The sequence below is a fragment of the Corvus hawaiiensis genome, chromosome 11 (genome assembly GCF_020740725.1).
Source record: "Corvus hawaiiensis isolate bCorHaw1 chromosome 11, bCorHaw1.pri.cur, whole genome shotgun sequence".
NCBI classification, from domain to species: domain Eukaryota; kingdom Metazoa; phylum Chordata; class Aves; order Passeriformes; family Corvidae; genus Corvus; species Corvus hawaiiensis.
The window spans coordinates 5,139,405-5,156,381 of NC_063223.1; the positions used below are offsets into that span (position 1 = coordinate 5,139,405).

The window sequence follows — 16,977 nt, forward strand, 5'->3', positions numbered from 1 at the left end:
AAAATTAGATCATTTTTCACGCACGACTGCTTCTTACATCAATCTTAACGATAGCAATAATGGTATTCTTTGGAAAATCTTTACTTTAGTCACCAGTGTTCACCCAAATGTCCACCAAAAGTAATTATAACTTATTCACATGAACTTATCCATTCAGTCAGGAGGGGGTTTTATATCTTGTCCACAACAACATTATTTTTGTTCTATGAATGGTACCTGAATGTGCTTTGCAAATGATTAACCATGAATTTGGCAACAAAAATGCTTTGGCGATGTAGATCAGGAAGGATTGCACTTCAGAGGGCAGAACAAAAGCTGGGAGGGAAGTTTTTGTACAGCAAGTCTGAGACTGATCATTTAGTGATGAGAGCATTGCTATTTTAAATCATCATTTGTCCCAGTGGGTCCCCTAAGCAGGAAATGGATTGCGTCTGCAACATTACCCAGCTGTTTACAGATGTCAAAATACAATTTCTCTTTCAAAGAAAATAAATACTGTGTTTTTCAGGAAGGGAAATTTTGGGGCTTTGCCATTAGTCACATTAGGGTTGAATTTTCCTTGCTCATGTGAGGGCCAAAGGAAGGATAAAGGACTCAGCCACTGAGGCCTTCAAGTCTGGGGTCTGTTAATGCCACTTCTTAAGTGGTCAGCAATCCTAAAACTACACAACCAGGTATTTTCTTCTCCTGATTTTATATCCAGAGCCATCTCCTCAGCCTTTATCATTTCTGTTGATCTGTGGGTGTGATTCCGAGCCCTCCATCGGATGGAAGGATCACACAAAGGTTGCCAGTGGCTCACCTTGGGTTCCTGGCAGTGCCCAAACCAAGGGCAATCATATCCTTGTAAATTATCTGAAGGATCACAGCAGAAAAAATATCCATTTCTGCTTATGTGCAGAGTTCCTGACAGGGAGGGCAGTTTTCCCTGGTAACAAATTGAAGCACACTCATACTTTATCCCTGGAAATCTGACCTGGATACACAGCACAAGATTCTGTCAGTCACCCCCAGCCCTCTCTCCACACGCTCACACTGCTCAGGGGTTGTTTTTGTGCAGGAGGGTTCCCACACTGAGCTGTGAAATGCAATTCTGTGCTCCCAGGGAAATCTCCACAAATGCAGGGAGTGCCCTGACCTTCAAGTGAGCACTTGTTGTTTTGAAAGATAATGACTGATTAATATGAAATCAATGGAATTCTGTGAGCAAGGTCTAATAACACAAAATAATTTCTCTGGATGCCTCCCCTTCCATGAATTCATCCACACTGAGAGATTTGGATGCAACACTCAACCCTCAGGAATTCTTCCTACAAATTCCAGCCTATTTTTTGTGTTTCTGTACCTCTGCTGGATTCCTTTTTTTATATTTGCTATAGCTGGTCTAGTTTTTGCTGTTATTTTAGTCGATTTGGGCTATTTTTTTAAATTTAAAAGCAAAAGTGAGGAAGCCTTGTCTGGGTTTCTGAAGGGATCACATCCCAGCATTAGGATTCTGCCATATTTCAGGATTTACATTTGCTACAAGTTGTCTAAAGCTTTCCATTTTCTAATCTAAGATATTCTGGTATTTAATTTGCCAGTTCTCTTTAATTTTGGAATCAATCACTGAAATAACTGCTGTCATCATTGCATGGCTCCCAATTAAGATCTATAATTGTTTTTCCAAACAAATGCAAAGATGTTGGCTTAGTTGCTGCAAATGAATTCTTCACAGTATCCCCATAATCATTCTAATCACCATGGTACAATGATTATTAAACTTTGCATATAGATCAGGGTTCAGCTCCTGGTGTGGGCCTTTTCCCTAATTAATATGTTTACATCACTGAAGGAAGCGAATTAATGAATTCATGTGGTAGACAATGATTTAATGGCTTTGTGTGTTCTGCAGTGTATTAATACACAGAAATCTGGATAATTATTTTAGGGAATTTTTAACATAAGCCCATTAAGGCAGGGATCATCTACATATTTTTGTGAATTTTTTCATGCAACCATTGGAAAATACTTTTCCTCAGTTGTAGGAAATGCATCCTGGATTGTTTTTCTTTCACCAGTTGTTTCAGAACCTAAACTTTAAAAAATTTCCTATATTCTGATGCTGAATTATCAGTTCCCCGGGAGCCCAAGGACTGTGAGTGGGTGTGTGCTCACATGATTGAGTAAATTATCTTTTCAGTGTGCTGCTATAATAAAAATATCAATATTTTTAAGACTTCATTGTGTTCTATACTTCTCAGATTATTTGCATTCCAATGGAAATGTCCTGCCAAGCCACCTGAGACTTTCTTGTAGTTGGGAAAAGGATTTGCAAAACCCTCCTTCATGTACAACATTTCCAGTGAGGAGGAACACAGGAAGTTTAAAAACTCTTGACTGTGAACAAGACACCAGAGGGTGAAGGAGTTTTTCATTCCACTTTTGAGGCAGGATCTGCACTGAGCCAAGGAACAGCATTCCAGGGAACAAGGACATGAGAGTTGGGCTGCAATTTCTTATTCAAGGGTGGACTTTTGGGATTGCTGGGAATCACTCTCCACTTTGATTTGATGCAATGGTTATGAACATATTTGATGTCGTTTACAATCCTTGTAGGTTTGTGCTCTGTTCCCTCCCTCACATTTGTGTGTTCCAGTTATCCTCGTGGTGCTTGGATTTGGATTGGATTTGAATCTCTTTATCTCCTTTTAGTGCAGCACTCCGCATTGGGCTGGAATATTAAAATGTTGTTCTAATGAATGCTGCTTATGCTGCCCTTGGATTTATTTATTGGTTCCATTGACTCATCTCTGAGAAGATTATTGAGGGGAAAACACCCTCAGTCACCAACTTGCATGAAAATGCAGGATTGTGGGATTGCTCTGGATATTGAGTGGAAGCGCAGGAAAAGAGAGCACCTGAAATCAAACAAAAAGTGTCAAAATGCTGCTGGAAGCACTGCAGGGTGTTCATGCATAGGCTGTAAGTAAAAAAAACCTATGTAAAATTCACTGAGTTAGTTGGTGATAAACCCTCTGGTGACTATAAAAAGCTTAGGTGCAAAAAATGATAAATCTAATTTTAAAAGTTGTGTTTATTTACCAGCCACATCACACCAGGAAACACCTGGAATAATGTCCCTGATATTATAGGCAATTCTGACTTTATAAAAAAGACATAAGGGACAAAATGATATTTCTCAGAACATTTATAGAGATTTCTTAATGATTTTAGAGATGCTTCCATCCATATTTTTGTCTCCAGTGTAATCTGTGTTCTTTGTTACTTCTAACAGGAAAACTGTGTCTCATTTTTATTACTCAGCCCTTCCACCTACAGTTCTACACAATTCTTGCACTGTGCTTCGCAGACACACAGTATTTTGAGGAGGAGTTGCAAAAAATTATCCCTATATTTGACAAGTTTGTAAGAATAAAAGAGTACCCAACAAAATAAAACTTTTAGGAAATGCTAAGCATTTTTTTTTTATTTCAAGAAAAGGCATTTATCAGCATATTTCTTGATGTAAAAAAATGCTAAATAGCAAATTAACTTGTCTCTAACTTTCTTCCTGTTGGAGTGGTTCTGTATTTCTGAATCAAAGAGAAACCTCCAGCAGTCCTTGCTGTTCTCAGCCATCACTCAGCAAAGGAAATGATTAAAATTTCATACTGGGCTTGATTTCTCAAAAATTGTCAGAACTTTAAATATATGGGCTCAATCCTTATCTGACAAAGGCAGCATTAGCTGTGGTGAAATCAGAGCAAAGTGAAAAGCTCCCTGTTCCTTCCAAATTGTGGTGTAATTGCAGCAGGGATAGTCTGTTAACTTCTAGTTGACCTCAGGGCTCCAGGATCCATCCCCAGATGTTGATCCCATCTCCCTGGAGCCACTGAGGCTTTGAAAAATGTCCTTATGGTGCAGAAACCCAGGGAGTTTAATTAATGGGTGGGTAGAAAAAAGTAAAGGTAAAATGTGGATATCAAATATGTGATGGGGGAGAGACTTCCCAGCTCTCCAGCCTGATGGAAGCTGCTGTCTCTGCTCTTTGTGGGTGGGAGGAATCCATGGGAGGACACGAGAGTCCAGGAATTTCTAGGAAGCTGCTTCAATGGATGTGAAAGCAAAGGGTGGATGAACTGGAAAGACTTGAACTTCATGGCCTGAACCAGTTGATGTTCGTGTTGAGAACAGGGAGAACAAGTGGGTTGGGAAGTAAGTGAGGATTTCTACTCCTAGGAGGAGAAGTTGCATTGTGAAAAGGAAATTGAGGGTTCCTTTCATAAAGGAAATTAAGGGTTTCTTTCATAACACAGTGTCTGGAGACAAATCAAGCCATGAAGTCCTAAAGCCAAGCTGATATCCAGTGGTGGCACTCTCCAGGGGAGGCTGTGGTGGGAGCAGTTAAAAGCTCTCCAATAAATATTCTCTAAGAATTTGATAGGATATGATTTTCTTTCACGTCTTGCATGAATGATTTATTTTTTATGGGTAATTTTCCTTCACCTCAACCATTACTTTCCCCATTATTCTTTGAAGAAAGCACAATGTCCTTTTTTTTTTCCCCTAGATTCCCCACTTTTCCTCTTATCCAACTTGGATTTCCAGATCCTTGGGGCAATGAGTTCTATTATAAATGGTGAGTCCATAGTTACTGAATAAACAAAAAATTCTCTGTACCAAGGTTTTATGAAGGGAGTCTTGGAAGGTATTGGAGATAAACAAACACCATAAATGTGTACATGAAATGCTGGAATTAGAAGAGGGGAAGGGTGTTGCTTTTCTGCTTTCCAAGCATTTATTAATGTATGGAAAGTTTATCAACTACAGATGTGCAGCACTTCCATTTTCCCATTTTTCACAGCTGTTCTGTGGATTTAGAATTAATTCTGTATATTTTAAAACACTTTGGGGGTGATTTTCAATTATTTTCTTTCCCTGTGTTAATTTTCTTTACAGCAAAGCAGCAAAAACATTTTTTCTTCATTCCTAGAATTTACTCTAAACTTTGACTGTTCTTGCTGTGAGCACTCAGCACATTTTAGGGTGTTTATTTATGGTCGTGCAGTGACTAAAACACACTTCAAAGAGTGACAGTGGGACAATATTTCCCCAAGGTTGACTTCACCTGTAGTATGGCAGCGGATATCCCTTGGCTGTGCAGTTCAGGAGGATCTCTGGATTTGCTGAGCCCATGGAATAAGTGATATCATATGGCTCTTGGATAAAAATAGGCCCATGAAGGGTTTCTCCCCCTGTGAAAGAAAAACAATAATTTAAGATTAGGTGTCTTTAGCGTGTCCTTCCACATAAAATTGTCCTTTGGAGTCCTTTGCTTTCAGCTGCAAGTTAAGGTCTGCTATGATATTCAGCAGAGAATCCACCTCCAGACACTGGACTATTAAGGAAGAAATATTTCAAGGCTGATTGATAATAAAATCGCAGAGCTCAGGTGCTGGTGATTTATTCTGCAGGTGACAGTGAAGCCTCTTTGCATATTTCCCATGGAAGCTCTATGGGCAAGTGCTAAATGCGCCCATCCACCTCATCCTTGTGTTGTGGATCGGGACTGGCAGCAGGAAAGGATGGAATTGTGGACCTGTGGCTCTGTGTTTGGTGCTCCCTGGTCACAGCACACTCACCTCCTTCTCCTCTAACCCTTCCCATCCTTTGAGATATTCTTTTTTGTATATTTTATGTATACTTCTTTTATAGTGGCCTGGGGTTTTTGTTTGTTTGTTTATTGGTGTTTTGGGCTTTTTCCCCTCCCTTTTTCACTCCTTTTAAAACAGGAATAGCATTAAATAATCAACCTTTATTTCACATGCAAAGTGAAATGATTAATTGCAAGGCAAACAAGAACTATTTCTATTTTTCGTGGTGATCTTCCTTGCTCTGGGGAGCAGGGGAGAAGACAATTTGTTCAGCAAACCACGGGGGCAAGGCAGAGCAGCTCTCTGAGATGGTGGCTGGGTCTGCTTAAATAATCTTTGTTTCTTTTCCTACTACTCTTCCGGGTTTAATCCCTTGACAAATTTGAAGGTTTCTTTTTTCACTGTTTCTACAATTGACCATTTGACTTGTCTTTACTTTGGGAGGAATTTTCTTCCCTTCTGGGTTCATTTTCTCAGCCTTTCTTGTTACCTTTGCAGAACTGCCAGGGAGAAGTTTTTCTGAAGCTCCAAAATGACCCAGGGATCATCATTCTGCATTTTAAATCCATGGACCTGGCTGGGCTAGGGGAGCTACCTGATGTACATAAAAATCCCTGCTTCACCTCATGAAAATGTAAATATTTTGGTATACTTGGAATTAATTTCCCGTGATTTTTCCTAAATGGAATTTGGACTCATTTGTCATTTGCAGACTATTGAATATCCTAATTTTATATCCCCTTCCCATGTCCTTAGTGCAGCGGGCCCTCAATGTGTAGAATAAGGACATAATATTTTACAGCTCCTTTCCAGTGGACATGTCACAGTCCCTGTCACAAAAATCCTGCCCATGAATTTTAGTAGAGGCAGCTTCTTGCTGTTGTTTTGTTTTCTCTTTAATATCCTTTTCTTGCTGGCTGATCTGCAGCAGAGAATAACATCAAATTTGTGAGAAATGATGTGCACTCTCAGAGCCAGTGGTGTCCTAGGAGTCCATCTCTTATTTATAGAGAAGGTCAGGCTGGTCATTTCTAATTTCCTGATGCATCCTTTTGTGTTTCCTATAGAGAATGGCCGTATATTTCCTCTCCATCCTCCAGGTTCAATACAATCCCCATGATTTCTCCAGAGATACACATGACAAATGCATTCTTGTAGAGCTGTTTGCTTTTGTTAAGATTTAAATAATTCAGATTTTTTTAAAAAAACTATTGGAATATGAATATTTGATTAAATGCATGGTTTCTATACATAAAAATCATGTGTGAATCCTCAACATGGTGCTTGAAAGAAAATATAAACTCTTGTTATGGAACGTTTGATAAGAAGTTAAAATGTATTTCTTTATGGTGTCAAATCAGTTTGATCTCCATAAAGACCATAATTATGCCAGCCTGAATTCAAAGCCAAAGGAGGAAAATGAATCAACATTCCTTCATTCATTACTTGGTATTGTCTTCAGCCAATGCAGGGATTAGCACAGTGCCAATGGAAGAGGAGGAACGCTGGTTTTTCCATAATTATGGAATCAGGAGGGAGTATCCCAGTGCTTCTTGTCACTGTCTCATGGGCAGTGGGTGCTTCTATCACACCCTGATATTGCTATCAAATGGAGTTAAAGGGGTTTTACTCAGCCACAAGAAATATTTAAATATTTATGCTCTGCCTCATCCAGACAGGGAGAAAGAGGCACAAATCTGGAGTTCACACTTAATCAACCTAATTTCCAGCCAAATCCTGCTCCCTGTTCTTTCCTGTGTCTGACTCTGGTTGGCTTCATTTTCAGCTCCTTGTGAGGCCTCTGCCCGGCTGCAAATGCAAAGGAGAGCAGCCCAAGAGCAGTTTAGGCTGGCCCAGGCCCAGTCTGTAATGTGAGTAAAGATAACTCAGTAGGCTAATATTGTAACTTAGTTGACTTTTATCCCTTTCCTACACAGATCTTCCTTCCAATTAGGGGTTTTTTTTGCAAAGTGGAGTTGGAATTACCATTACTCCAAACTGAGTGGTGACAGCAGATGAAAACTGTTTGGTGAAACTGAGAGTGTCCCAGAAGCATCACCCTCCATTTGCAGGGAAAGGTTTTAGGTTTGCCTGGGAGAAATCAGCTCCAGGGAGACAAACTCCAGAGGATTCCCTGCTCCAGGACCAGAAATGGGGAGTTCTGGTGGGCTGAGAGCACAGAGCAGCTGTGGCTGCCCCTGGATCCCTGGAAGTGTCCGAGGCCAGGCTGGACATTGGGGCTTGGAGCAGCCTGGGACAGTGGAAGGTGTCCCTGTGGGGTGGCACTGGATGAGTTTTAATGTCCCTTCCAACCCAAACCATTCCATGATTCTGGATGGACCATATCAGTGAATCCTCACGGAAGATCATAAGAAGAAGCTTCTAAATGCAAAACTGCCGTAATTCACATAAGCAAAGCAGATAAGGAGGAATTTATCCAGGCTATTAAGTTCCAGGAAGGCTGTAAATTCCAGGGGTAGTGAGTTTCTAATGAATCTTTCTTAATGTGCCTTAGATAGAGCTTCATATCTGATCCAAAACATTAATATGACTTTATGGGCCAAAGCTGACACCTGATTAAGAGGCCTCTTTTAAATCAGTGTGATAGTAAAACACCTGTCAGCTCCAGCAAAAGGGATGGGATAGGTGAATTAGACCCTTCCCCTTCTAATGACAGCAGAAAAGTGATGCAAAATCCAACTTATTCAAAATCTGTTTAATTTTTCAGCTGAAGACATTGGTAAATTTTAATTGGAGGACAGGGAGTTTATGGGGTCCACAGATTTTTAAATGTCATGGAGGATTTCCCTGCAAAGAGCACTGGGTTTTTTGATTGAATCTTGTCAGAAGCAGAATGAAATGATTATTTCCCTCCTCAAAGGCCTGGACCAGGGAGCTCAAGGACTTTAGAAGGAGCCTGACAGATGCAAAATGAGAGGTAATGGATGAAACTCTGCTTGGTACCACCTAAAGTAACACACAAGTCTTCAAGGAGTCAGATTTTAACCCTGAAAGAGAAGATGGGAGAAGACGAAGCAGAAAAAGGGCCATGAAAGTGTTCTGTGGAAGAAAAACCACTTGTCAGGAGCACAGGCAGCAGAGGCAGGATTCCCTCACTCCCTCCCAGTAACACCCAGTGAAACAGCAACACAGAGAAAGGGCCATTAGATCTTATAAGTCTGAGCAGGAAGAAGCAACCTGAAACCTGTAGGATTTTCCCAAAGGGCCTTCAACTTTCATGTGCTTTCTCCCTTCAGATGTTGATGTGCAGAACTCTGGAGACACAGGGCTCCTTTCAAGTCTCAGATTCTATTGTCAGAGTCAAATTGGGAGTACTGGTGGAATTCCACAGTGTCTCCGTTAGCTGACACCAAACCAGGGAGACATTTAGCTCCCTGTGATGTTGGGAGAAGGGGAGGCACTGAGGAGGCCCATGGGAGGAAGCCCTGGCACTGATGAAGTCAGAAAAACTCTTAGTAATGATGGGAAATTTGGCACTGGAGCCCAGAGTTTATAAATGAAACTGTCTATAAAGCGACAGCCAAGAGTACAAGGCCTCGCTTTCACAGAATCATGGAATCATTGCATGGAAAAGACTTCCAAAACAACAAATCCATCCACTCAGCACCACCACCACCACATTCAGCACTCAACCATGTGCTCAAGTGCCACATCAACACTTCTTTTGAACGCTTCCGATGCTAGTGATGCCACCACAGCCCTGGGCAGCCTTTAGCAATCCTTTAGAACCCTTTCCATAAAGAAATTTCCCCTGATATCCAACCTAAACTTCCCCTGGCTCAACTTGAGGCCATTGCATCTGGGAAAATGGTGCCCCCTCCTTGAGATTTGAAAAACAGTGAGGGCAGGCAGATGAAAGGAGGCACAGCTGGAATCTGGCATTTCCCAGGAGCTGGCACTCCAAGTGCCCCTTCCTTTGTCCCCTCTTCCCATGCACGGTGGGTGGAAGTTGCCTGTGGCTCACTTGGAGAACCTCACTCTTGATTTCAGTTTGGAGACGTAACTTTTATTTAATTAAGGCTCCTCCAGCCCTAAATGGCACAGAAATCTGAAATGTTTGCAATAAATGGATTCTGCATCCTGTCAATTGTATTCCTTGAGAAATGAGGCAAATATTCCAATATTTTCCCTGTTATTTAAACAGGCTCTCTGTGGTGGGCCAGGTAGGGTGAGCTGAGGCTGATGTGGCAAAAAACATGTTCAGGTTATGAACTGACTGCACATTTTCCTTGGGTGTGAAAACAAACAATAAAACTCTAGAATATGAATTGAATTCCTAATATAACCATTATTGTCAGAATCTAGCATAGAAAATTAGGGTGTAATATATCACAGGTGATAATTAAGGAAGTATTATGCAAAAACTGTCATATTTGTGAGAATTATGAGCCTTTTTCAACTAAATATATATAGGGACAAAAGATTTTGTCAAAATGTGACGCTCCCAACATTTTTTAAAAGTCCTCCTGTGATAACCAGTATCGCTTCAGCACTTTCTGGGAATATATTTGGGTAGCAGTGAATTTATTACCCATCTAACAGATACACACGTTCTAATCCCAAAATAATTTCGGATGGATCCTTAAATGCCAAGATGTGACGTTTTCTCATCACGCTGAGTGCAGCAATCAAGCCTCAGATTTACAGGATACCGTGTTCCCTACAAACCCCCAAATATTCCCTCAAGATTCCAGAGCAGGAGTTCAAGTTGCAGAGAAGAAAAATTGCTCCTAATGGATGGGTTGTGGAGAGCATTCAGTGGAGCTGCACTGATTTAAGCTTTCCACTGGAGATGAGCACAGATTTATGACCGATTCATTGTGGAGATATGTGGAAAGGTGCTCCAGGAGAGGGGCTATAAATACACCCATGTGTCACCTGTGTTAATAATGGAATATTTTACTGAAAAATAAACAAACATGTGAGCAACAGTGCTGAAATTCCTACCTGGGCCTGACTCTTTTTGGCTTTATGAGAAGATTTTCCGAAGACTTTGTGCAATTGTGGGAGATGAGACAAGTGAAATAAGAGGTGAAAATCACCTTTTCATTAGCGTGGGTGATTTGTTTCATGTCATGAACTTGGGCACGTCCTTCAGATGGAGAACTCTCGTGGAACAGACATCTAATTATGGAGACAAATATCCCTGATGAAGTTGGAGGGATGTGCCTTGCTGATGGATACTAATCCTGACGTGCCCCCTTCTCAATGAAATTTCATTAGTTTTTTGTGTTACTGGGCAAGATGAATAAATAATAATGAACCTTTTCCAATCTAGTGCACAAGCATTTTGTTCGCTGTAATTTCGGTTCTAAGGGAGCCCTAGATTCAATGACAGATTCTGTTTGCTGCATTGTACTCCTGTAATATTCATTTGACACTGTTGCCAAACTGATTGAAGGCTTAATTCAATAATTTATACTGCAGGAAGTGATAACAGCTATAACATTTAATATCCTGCCACTTAAATAAAGCCAGCACTTTGTTTCTCTCTAACTTTTCTCTGTTTAAGATACAGCTGTGCTTTGCTCTCTTAGAGGATGGGGAGTGATTAAGCTCAGATGATTTTTGGCATTGGAATTTTGTGTGGTGACTCCCAAATTTCATGGAGGAAAGAGAGTGTAACAACAATTGAATAAGCACATAACAACATGAGAAATGGCAGTTCTGCTTACACAGAAAACAAGGGGAAAAAAAAGAAATTTGGGGAAATTTCAGACCCATTTGTGTCTTTGCAGCCCTTCGTCCCACCCAGTGACTCTGGAGACAGAGGGGGACAAAGGAGAATTGCTGCACTCAAAGATCCAGCCACACTGGAATGGAGAGAAACCATGGAAAGGGCCGGTTTGCAAATAGCTTGAATTTACTAAAGCAAGCAATGATTCCTCTTTGTTTCCAGAGGCCACACTTGGTGATTCCCACTCGTGCTCAACAGGAAAAGTGTTGTAATGTGAAGCTGTGTTTTGGTTCTGCAGCACTGTGAGTCCCAGACCTCATAGAAATCCAGATACAATCTCCGTTCTACAGCACTGTGATGCAGGTGGGTGTTTATCTTCTTGTACAAATAATTTAAATCTTGTTTATTTATTTTGAATAACTGGAACAAAATGGCTCCTTCCCAGATGCTTGTTTTTCTCACCAGGGCTTAAATAAGAGGCAGGAATGAAACCAGTCAGGAATTAGCCGTAAGAACTTGACATCAGCAATGACTTTATCTGTAGATAGCAAGGTTTATATCCTGGGATAACACTTCGAAATTATTGAGATCATGGAGATAATAGAAAAACATGTGGAGACCGCTTATTTTTGTAGCCCAAATTTCTGCCACAGCAAAAATTCCTCAGGACACAGAAAGATCTGATATAGAAATTTCAGGCTGCCACCCACTTCTTGCTTTCAGATGATTGATAACTCGGGAAGAAAATCTTGGGATATAAATCATCTCAAGCAATGATCGAGGCAAGATTAAAACACTCTTTATTTTCTTACATATAATTGAAGAGGAATGCAAGGGATATTTAAAACATTTTAAACCTAAGGCAGGTCCTGATTTAAATTAGATTATTCAGGCAGGATATTATCAAAATATTTATTGTACTGACTGACTGATTTGCATGCATTTGTCATCACAGCACTGGCATCCATTTGAAGGACCAAAACTAAATTTGAAACTCAAACTTTTAGAAAAAAAAAAAAAAATGGTCTTTCTTACCCAAAATCAGGATGCAAAATTGACAATTGGCCAGTGAAGATCTACCTGGGGTAAATCAGACCTGGTGTGACTTTGTTGTGGCTGTTTGGGTGAGATGAGTTTTCCTGGCCAGCAGCACCTGCAGATGTGCCTCATCTTGAGGATATTTAATTCTTATTTTGGCATTCTGGGCAAAAAAAAAAAAAATCCCAACTATCATGAGCAGCAGAAGGGAAATAGAGATTTAAACAGCAAAATGTGGTTGGGATTTCACGGGACATGATTTTATCCTTTGACTCCTACTGCATTCCAGAAACCTGCTGAAAACAGGGAGGTGCAATCACTCCCCAGGAAAAGGCAGCATCATCCTCTGTTGTGGAAAAGATCAGGTAAGGAAAATATAATTAGCATTGTATATTCTGCTATTGTGTCTAGCGCACTGAAAGCTCCCAGGCACTTTCAAAATAAATAGAATAAACAGAGATGAATGAAACTGAACTCTGCTAAATATCATCAATGAGGATCTGCTTTATTACTGGCAATTAAGAAGGGAAAGTCAAAACACAAGCTCTCATTATCACTCATTGATTAAAACCCAGTTAGAACATTGCAATCCCAAGCAGCCCACTGCTCTGCTCGTTCCGCACTTCAGCACAGAAAACAGCACAATATTTCAGAAATAATTAGGAACACAGAGTTAGTGATCAGCCTTAATGTTCCCCAATAAAATTGCCAAAGCAAATGATTATGGATCAGCCAAAAGACACTGTTTGAAGCCATCATCTTTTGTGGCTGTTTAATACCTTCATGATGATATTTTTTTTTTTTTTCTGAGCAAACGTAAATGAAGTTAAAATCCTTCCAGTAATGGCAGCCTGGAATTTAGCAGAAGCCACAAGCATAACTTTGCAAATGCTCATTTTTTGGGAGATAACTGCCAGACATTGAGTTGCTCAGGCAATTTTTGTCTCTAGTCTCTATTTTAAAGGAGCTAATATCAACATTTCTGATGTAGAGCAAGCTGGGAATGTCTCACTGTCAAAATTACTGTGCTCTTCCATTCAAGGAAAAATGACCTTTATCTGATGTGTTCTCTGAAAAAAACCAAAAAAGAAATGACAGCATAAACAACAAAACAAAACCCAGCTGAAAGGAGGGGGGGAAATGCAGGCTGATAGGGCTGCACTGAAGTTCTGCCTTGAGGCAGAGATGGAAAGGGAAGGGACCAGCAGGAAGGGCTGCGAGCCAGGGACATGTGGGGTGGAAATGTTGCTGTCCCTGTCAGCAGGCTGAAAATCCAGGGAAAATTGGAAGTTATCCCATTAAGACACTGCCTGTCCCCTCCTGATGTCTGTGTTTGACACCATTTGAAAGCTGCCCAGAAACAGCAGCAGCCCCAAACCCTGGGGCTTGAGGTGTCCCTGTGAACCCTTCCCAAGGCTCTCACTCCACAGAGGAGCCTGGAGAGCGTGGGACAACAGCCCATGGGAAGAGTTTGTACCATTTGTCCTCCTGTAACTCCTGTGCAAGCTTCCAGAGGGAAACCAGAACCAGGAATGCTTTCCATGAGCAGATATGAAAAATTCCATAACTCTGGCAGCTGTTCCATGGCCAGTGCCAGTTTAGCTGCACCATCACCCTCTTACTTCCTCCTTTTTAGCTCTACTTTCGTTATTGGTTAAAATGCAGCAATTTTAGGAAACGGGAATGATTTATTCATAAAAAGTGCTCCTATTTTCATCCACTTTTACAAGCTGTAATTTCCAATCAAGCCTTTACCTATTCTATCATCAGAATTATTTCGCAAACCCATTTTTTCCTGCTGGGATTTACATTGATCCCTCCATGCTGCTGTATTTAAGGCACACTTTGGTTTCTACCCTTGCCCATTATTTCACTTCAGCTCCCTGGTTTTTAAGAAGCTCTAAGAAATTAATTTATATCTCTTTTCCCCCATGGAAACGTTCAGAAAAGCCACAAGTGCGGGAGAAAAAGTGAGTCCAAGTTTAGGACTTCTCAGTCCATTGAGTTCTCTGTGATTTTGTAAAATTTCACTGCTTGGGCTGGAAACAGAAATAAAGATCAGACAATCTACAGTCAAAATGGCCTGATGGGAGCTTTAGCATGGGGCCAATAATGGAATGCAGGGAAAACATTTCATATCTATTACTTTGGGGTAATTTTTCTCTAATCCAAAAATCACAAAACCGCTCTAATTCTGTGGAAATCTTGCGTACTTGGCTGGCATATTTTCCCCGGCTCTAGTAGGAACTGATAACAGGCTGCTGAATTACTGCTTAATAAACCACTAAATGAGTACCATCCAAGATAACGGGGCATTAAATGACGGCTATTCAGGGAAAAAGTAGAAGTGCAGAGAGAAATGCAAGAGGGCTCTCTGCATAGAGGGAAATTGGTTTAGTCATCTCATCTCTGCCAGTGGTGAAATTCAAACTGCAGCAGATTGGGAAAAATAAAAAAAAAGGAAAGTGTTTTGATACCAGTGGAAGGAGGACACTCAATGTAGGGGCTGCTTCTCGTCACCTGAGCTGGGACAGAGTGTTTAAAGTGGGGAAGTGGGGGGGGGAGGTAAAGTGAGCAGTGAAATGTAATAAATGGAAAGACAAAATAAAATGAAATGAGAAGATAAAATCCAAAAAGTGAAAATAATGTAAGGATGAGATTATAAATCAAAAGAAATCAAGAGATATAGAGGTGGTGGAGAATTTCAGGCTGTAAAGACAAAAGGCCTAGTGTTGGATTCAGTCTGGATCATAGAATCATTGAGCCACGGAATGGTTTGGGCTGGAAGGGACCTCAGTTCCAACCAGCCCCACCCCTGCCATGGGCAGGGACACCTTCCACCATCCCAGGCTGCTCCAAGCCCCGTCCAACCTGGCCTTGGACACTGCCAGGGATGGGCAGCCAACACTCCCCTTTTTCCCTGGATTTCTGTGGGATTTCAGAGTTGAAGTGCCTGTCCTTCCCTAAGGATTAAACTCTGATCACACCACAGAGGTGTGTGAGGAGCTGCCCTGCTCCTGCCCATCCATCACAGCCTGGTGCCATCCGTCTCCAGCAGAACTTGTCCCACAAGGCTGAGAACACATTTGCTTGACTTGTAGTCGTTGGGAAATTGTATCCTCCTGACTGATGGCTGCCGTGTCCACGGTGCAGCATCGCCAGCAGAGTTATGACAAATCTGCTCAAGGCCATATTTCTGGGGAATGACATAATCAATGATGGATTCAGCTCTAATTTCAGCAGGTTTAGACTGCAGAGTTTTAAAGCAAAGAGAGGAGGGTTTTCCATGTTCCCTCTCCTCAATAATTGCATCTGACTGAATTTACAACACATCCCTTTTTACCACACTCATTTTCTGCATGTTTGTGTTTTCACATCTCTAATATCTTGAAAACTATGCAGGCATTTGAGTAAAATGTCCGTGCAATACAATAAATGTTTATTATTTTGACTTGCATTGGACATCCACCTTTGGGCTGACAACAACTCTCTTGTCTCAGTTTCTCCAGTAAATGAGTTGTGTATATGCACAAGCATTTTACACATATCAAACTGGGACAGAAATCTTGATTCAAGTTTGGTTTCCTTAAAATATGCATGCATTTCTGTTGATCATGTGGTTCAGATTTTATCCAAAGCTCCTAACCCAAGTTATTTCAAGGCACAAAACGTGAATTAGGCTGGATTCTGTTCATAGGGTTTCACTCTTTTCCATAAAAACTCCAGTGCTCACCTTTCAGGTCCCTGTTAATCTGTAGATCACAGTAATAGCTTTTAAAAATAAGGAACTTGCGCATTTCCCTGGGAATGAGAGGTTTAATAACATCAAGATATTTCTGCTCTCTCCATCTCACTGTGCACTTTTAGTCTTATGTGATTATTCTTAGATTCTCTGAAGAAAAGGCATTGTTGTTCCCTGCCAGTGAGCACTGAAAGTCAGTGGCATCACTGGCAATAAACCCATTTTAATTTGCAGTCAGACTGGTGGGATATTAATGAGGTTTACCTTTCTTTAAGGCAAATTTGCGGAGTACATGTGCAGCACCATTTTAATTGCAGCACCACACATAATTTCGTGTATCGCCAACTTATCTCCTAGAGAGGCTGGGGGTTAATTGAGTGAATAAAATAAATGTAGACTAATTAGGAGATGACAAGTTATAGCTGATAAGGTCACTTGTCAGACAAATATGAATTCAATATCTATTGCAGAAATGGTTACATTTTCTCTGGCCTAGAGCAAACAATTTGTGTTTTGCAAACTCACAAATGTACACGGAAGACACAGAGAAAAGTCTTTCATTTCTACCCTATGCAGTGTAAATCAGAATAAAATAGAAACAGCAGTTGGAGGTATCACATTATATTTGGATTAAAGTTGTGTTAACCCATCAGTGATTTTAGTAGCTTTAGACTAATAAGACTGAAATATGAATCTGATTAATGCTCAATAAATTACTAGAGATTAACCCCAGCAGTTCTGTTGACATTGTATTGATACCCATATTTTTTTATCAGCTGTAGGAAAAGTAATAAATCATCAAAACCGATTTGGCATAAAGTGTATGAAGTGAGACAATGTTAGAGGCCGAAGAAATTGCATTT

At 40.7% G+C, this 16,977-nt stretch overlaps 1 protein-coding gene across 4 annotated transcripts in view; it reads right to left on the reverse strand.

Annotated features, from left to right (window-relative positions):
- Positions 1–16,977, reverse strand: part of CNTN6 (contactin 6) — a 128,813-nt gene that overhangs the window by 73,567 nt on the left and 38,269 nt on the right. For all 4 annotated transcript variants that reach the window (XM_048315699.1, XM_048315698.1, XM_048315696.1 and 1 more), the window contains one exon: positions 5,111–5,237. In XM_048315699.1, the coding sequence (XP_048171656.1) occupies positions 5,111–5,178 (68 nt within the window). In that variant the 5' untranslated portion in view covers positions 5,179–5,237. The remainder of the gene's footprint in view (positions 1–5,110; positions 5,238–16,977) is intronic.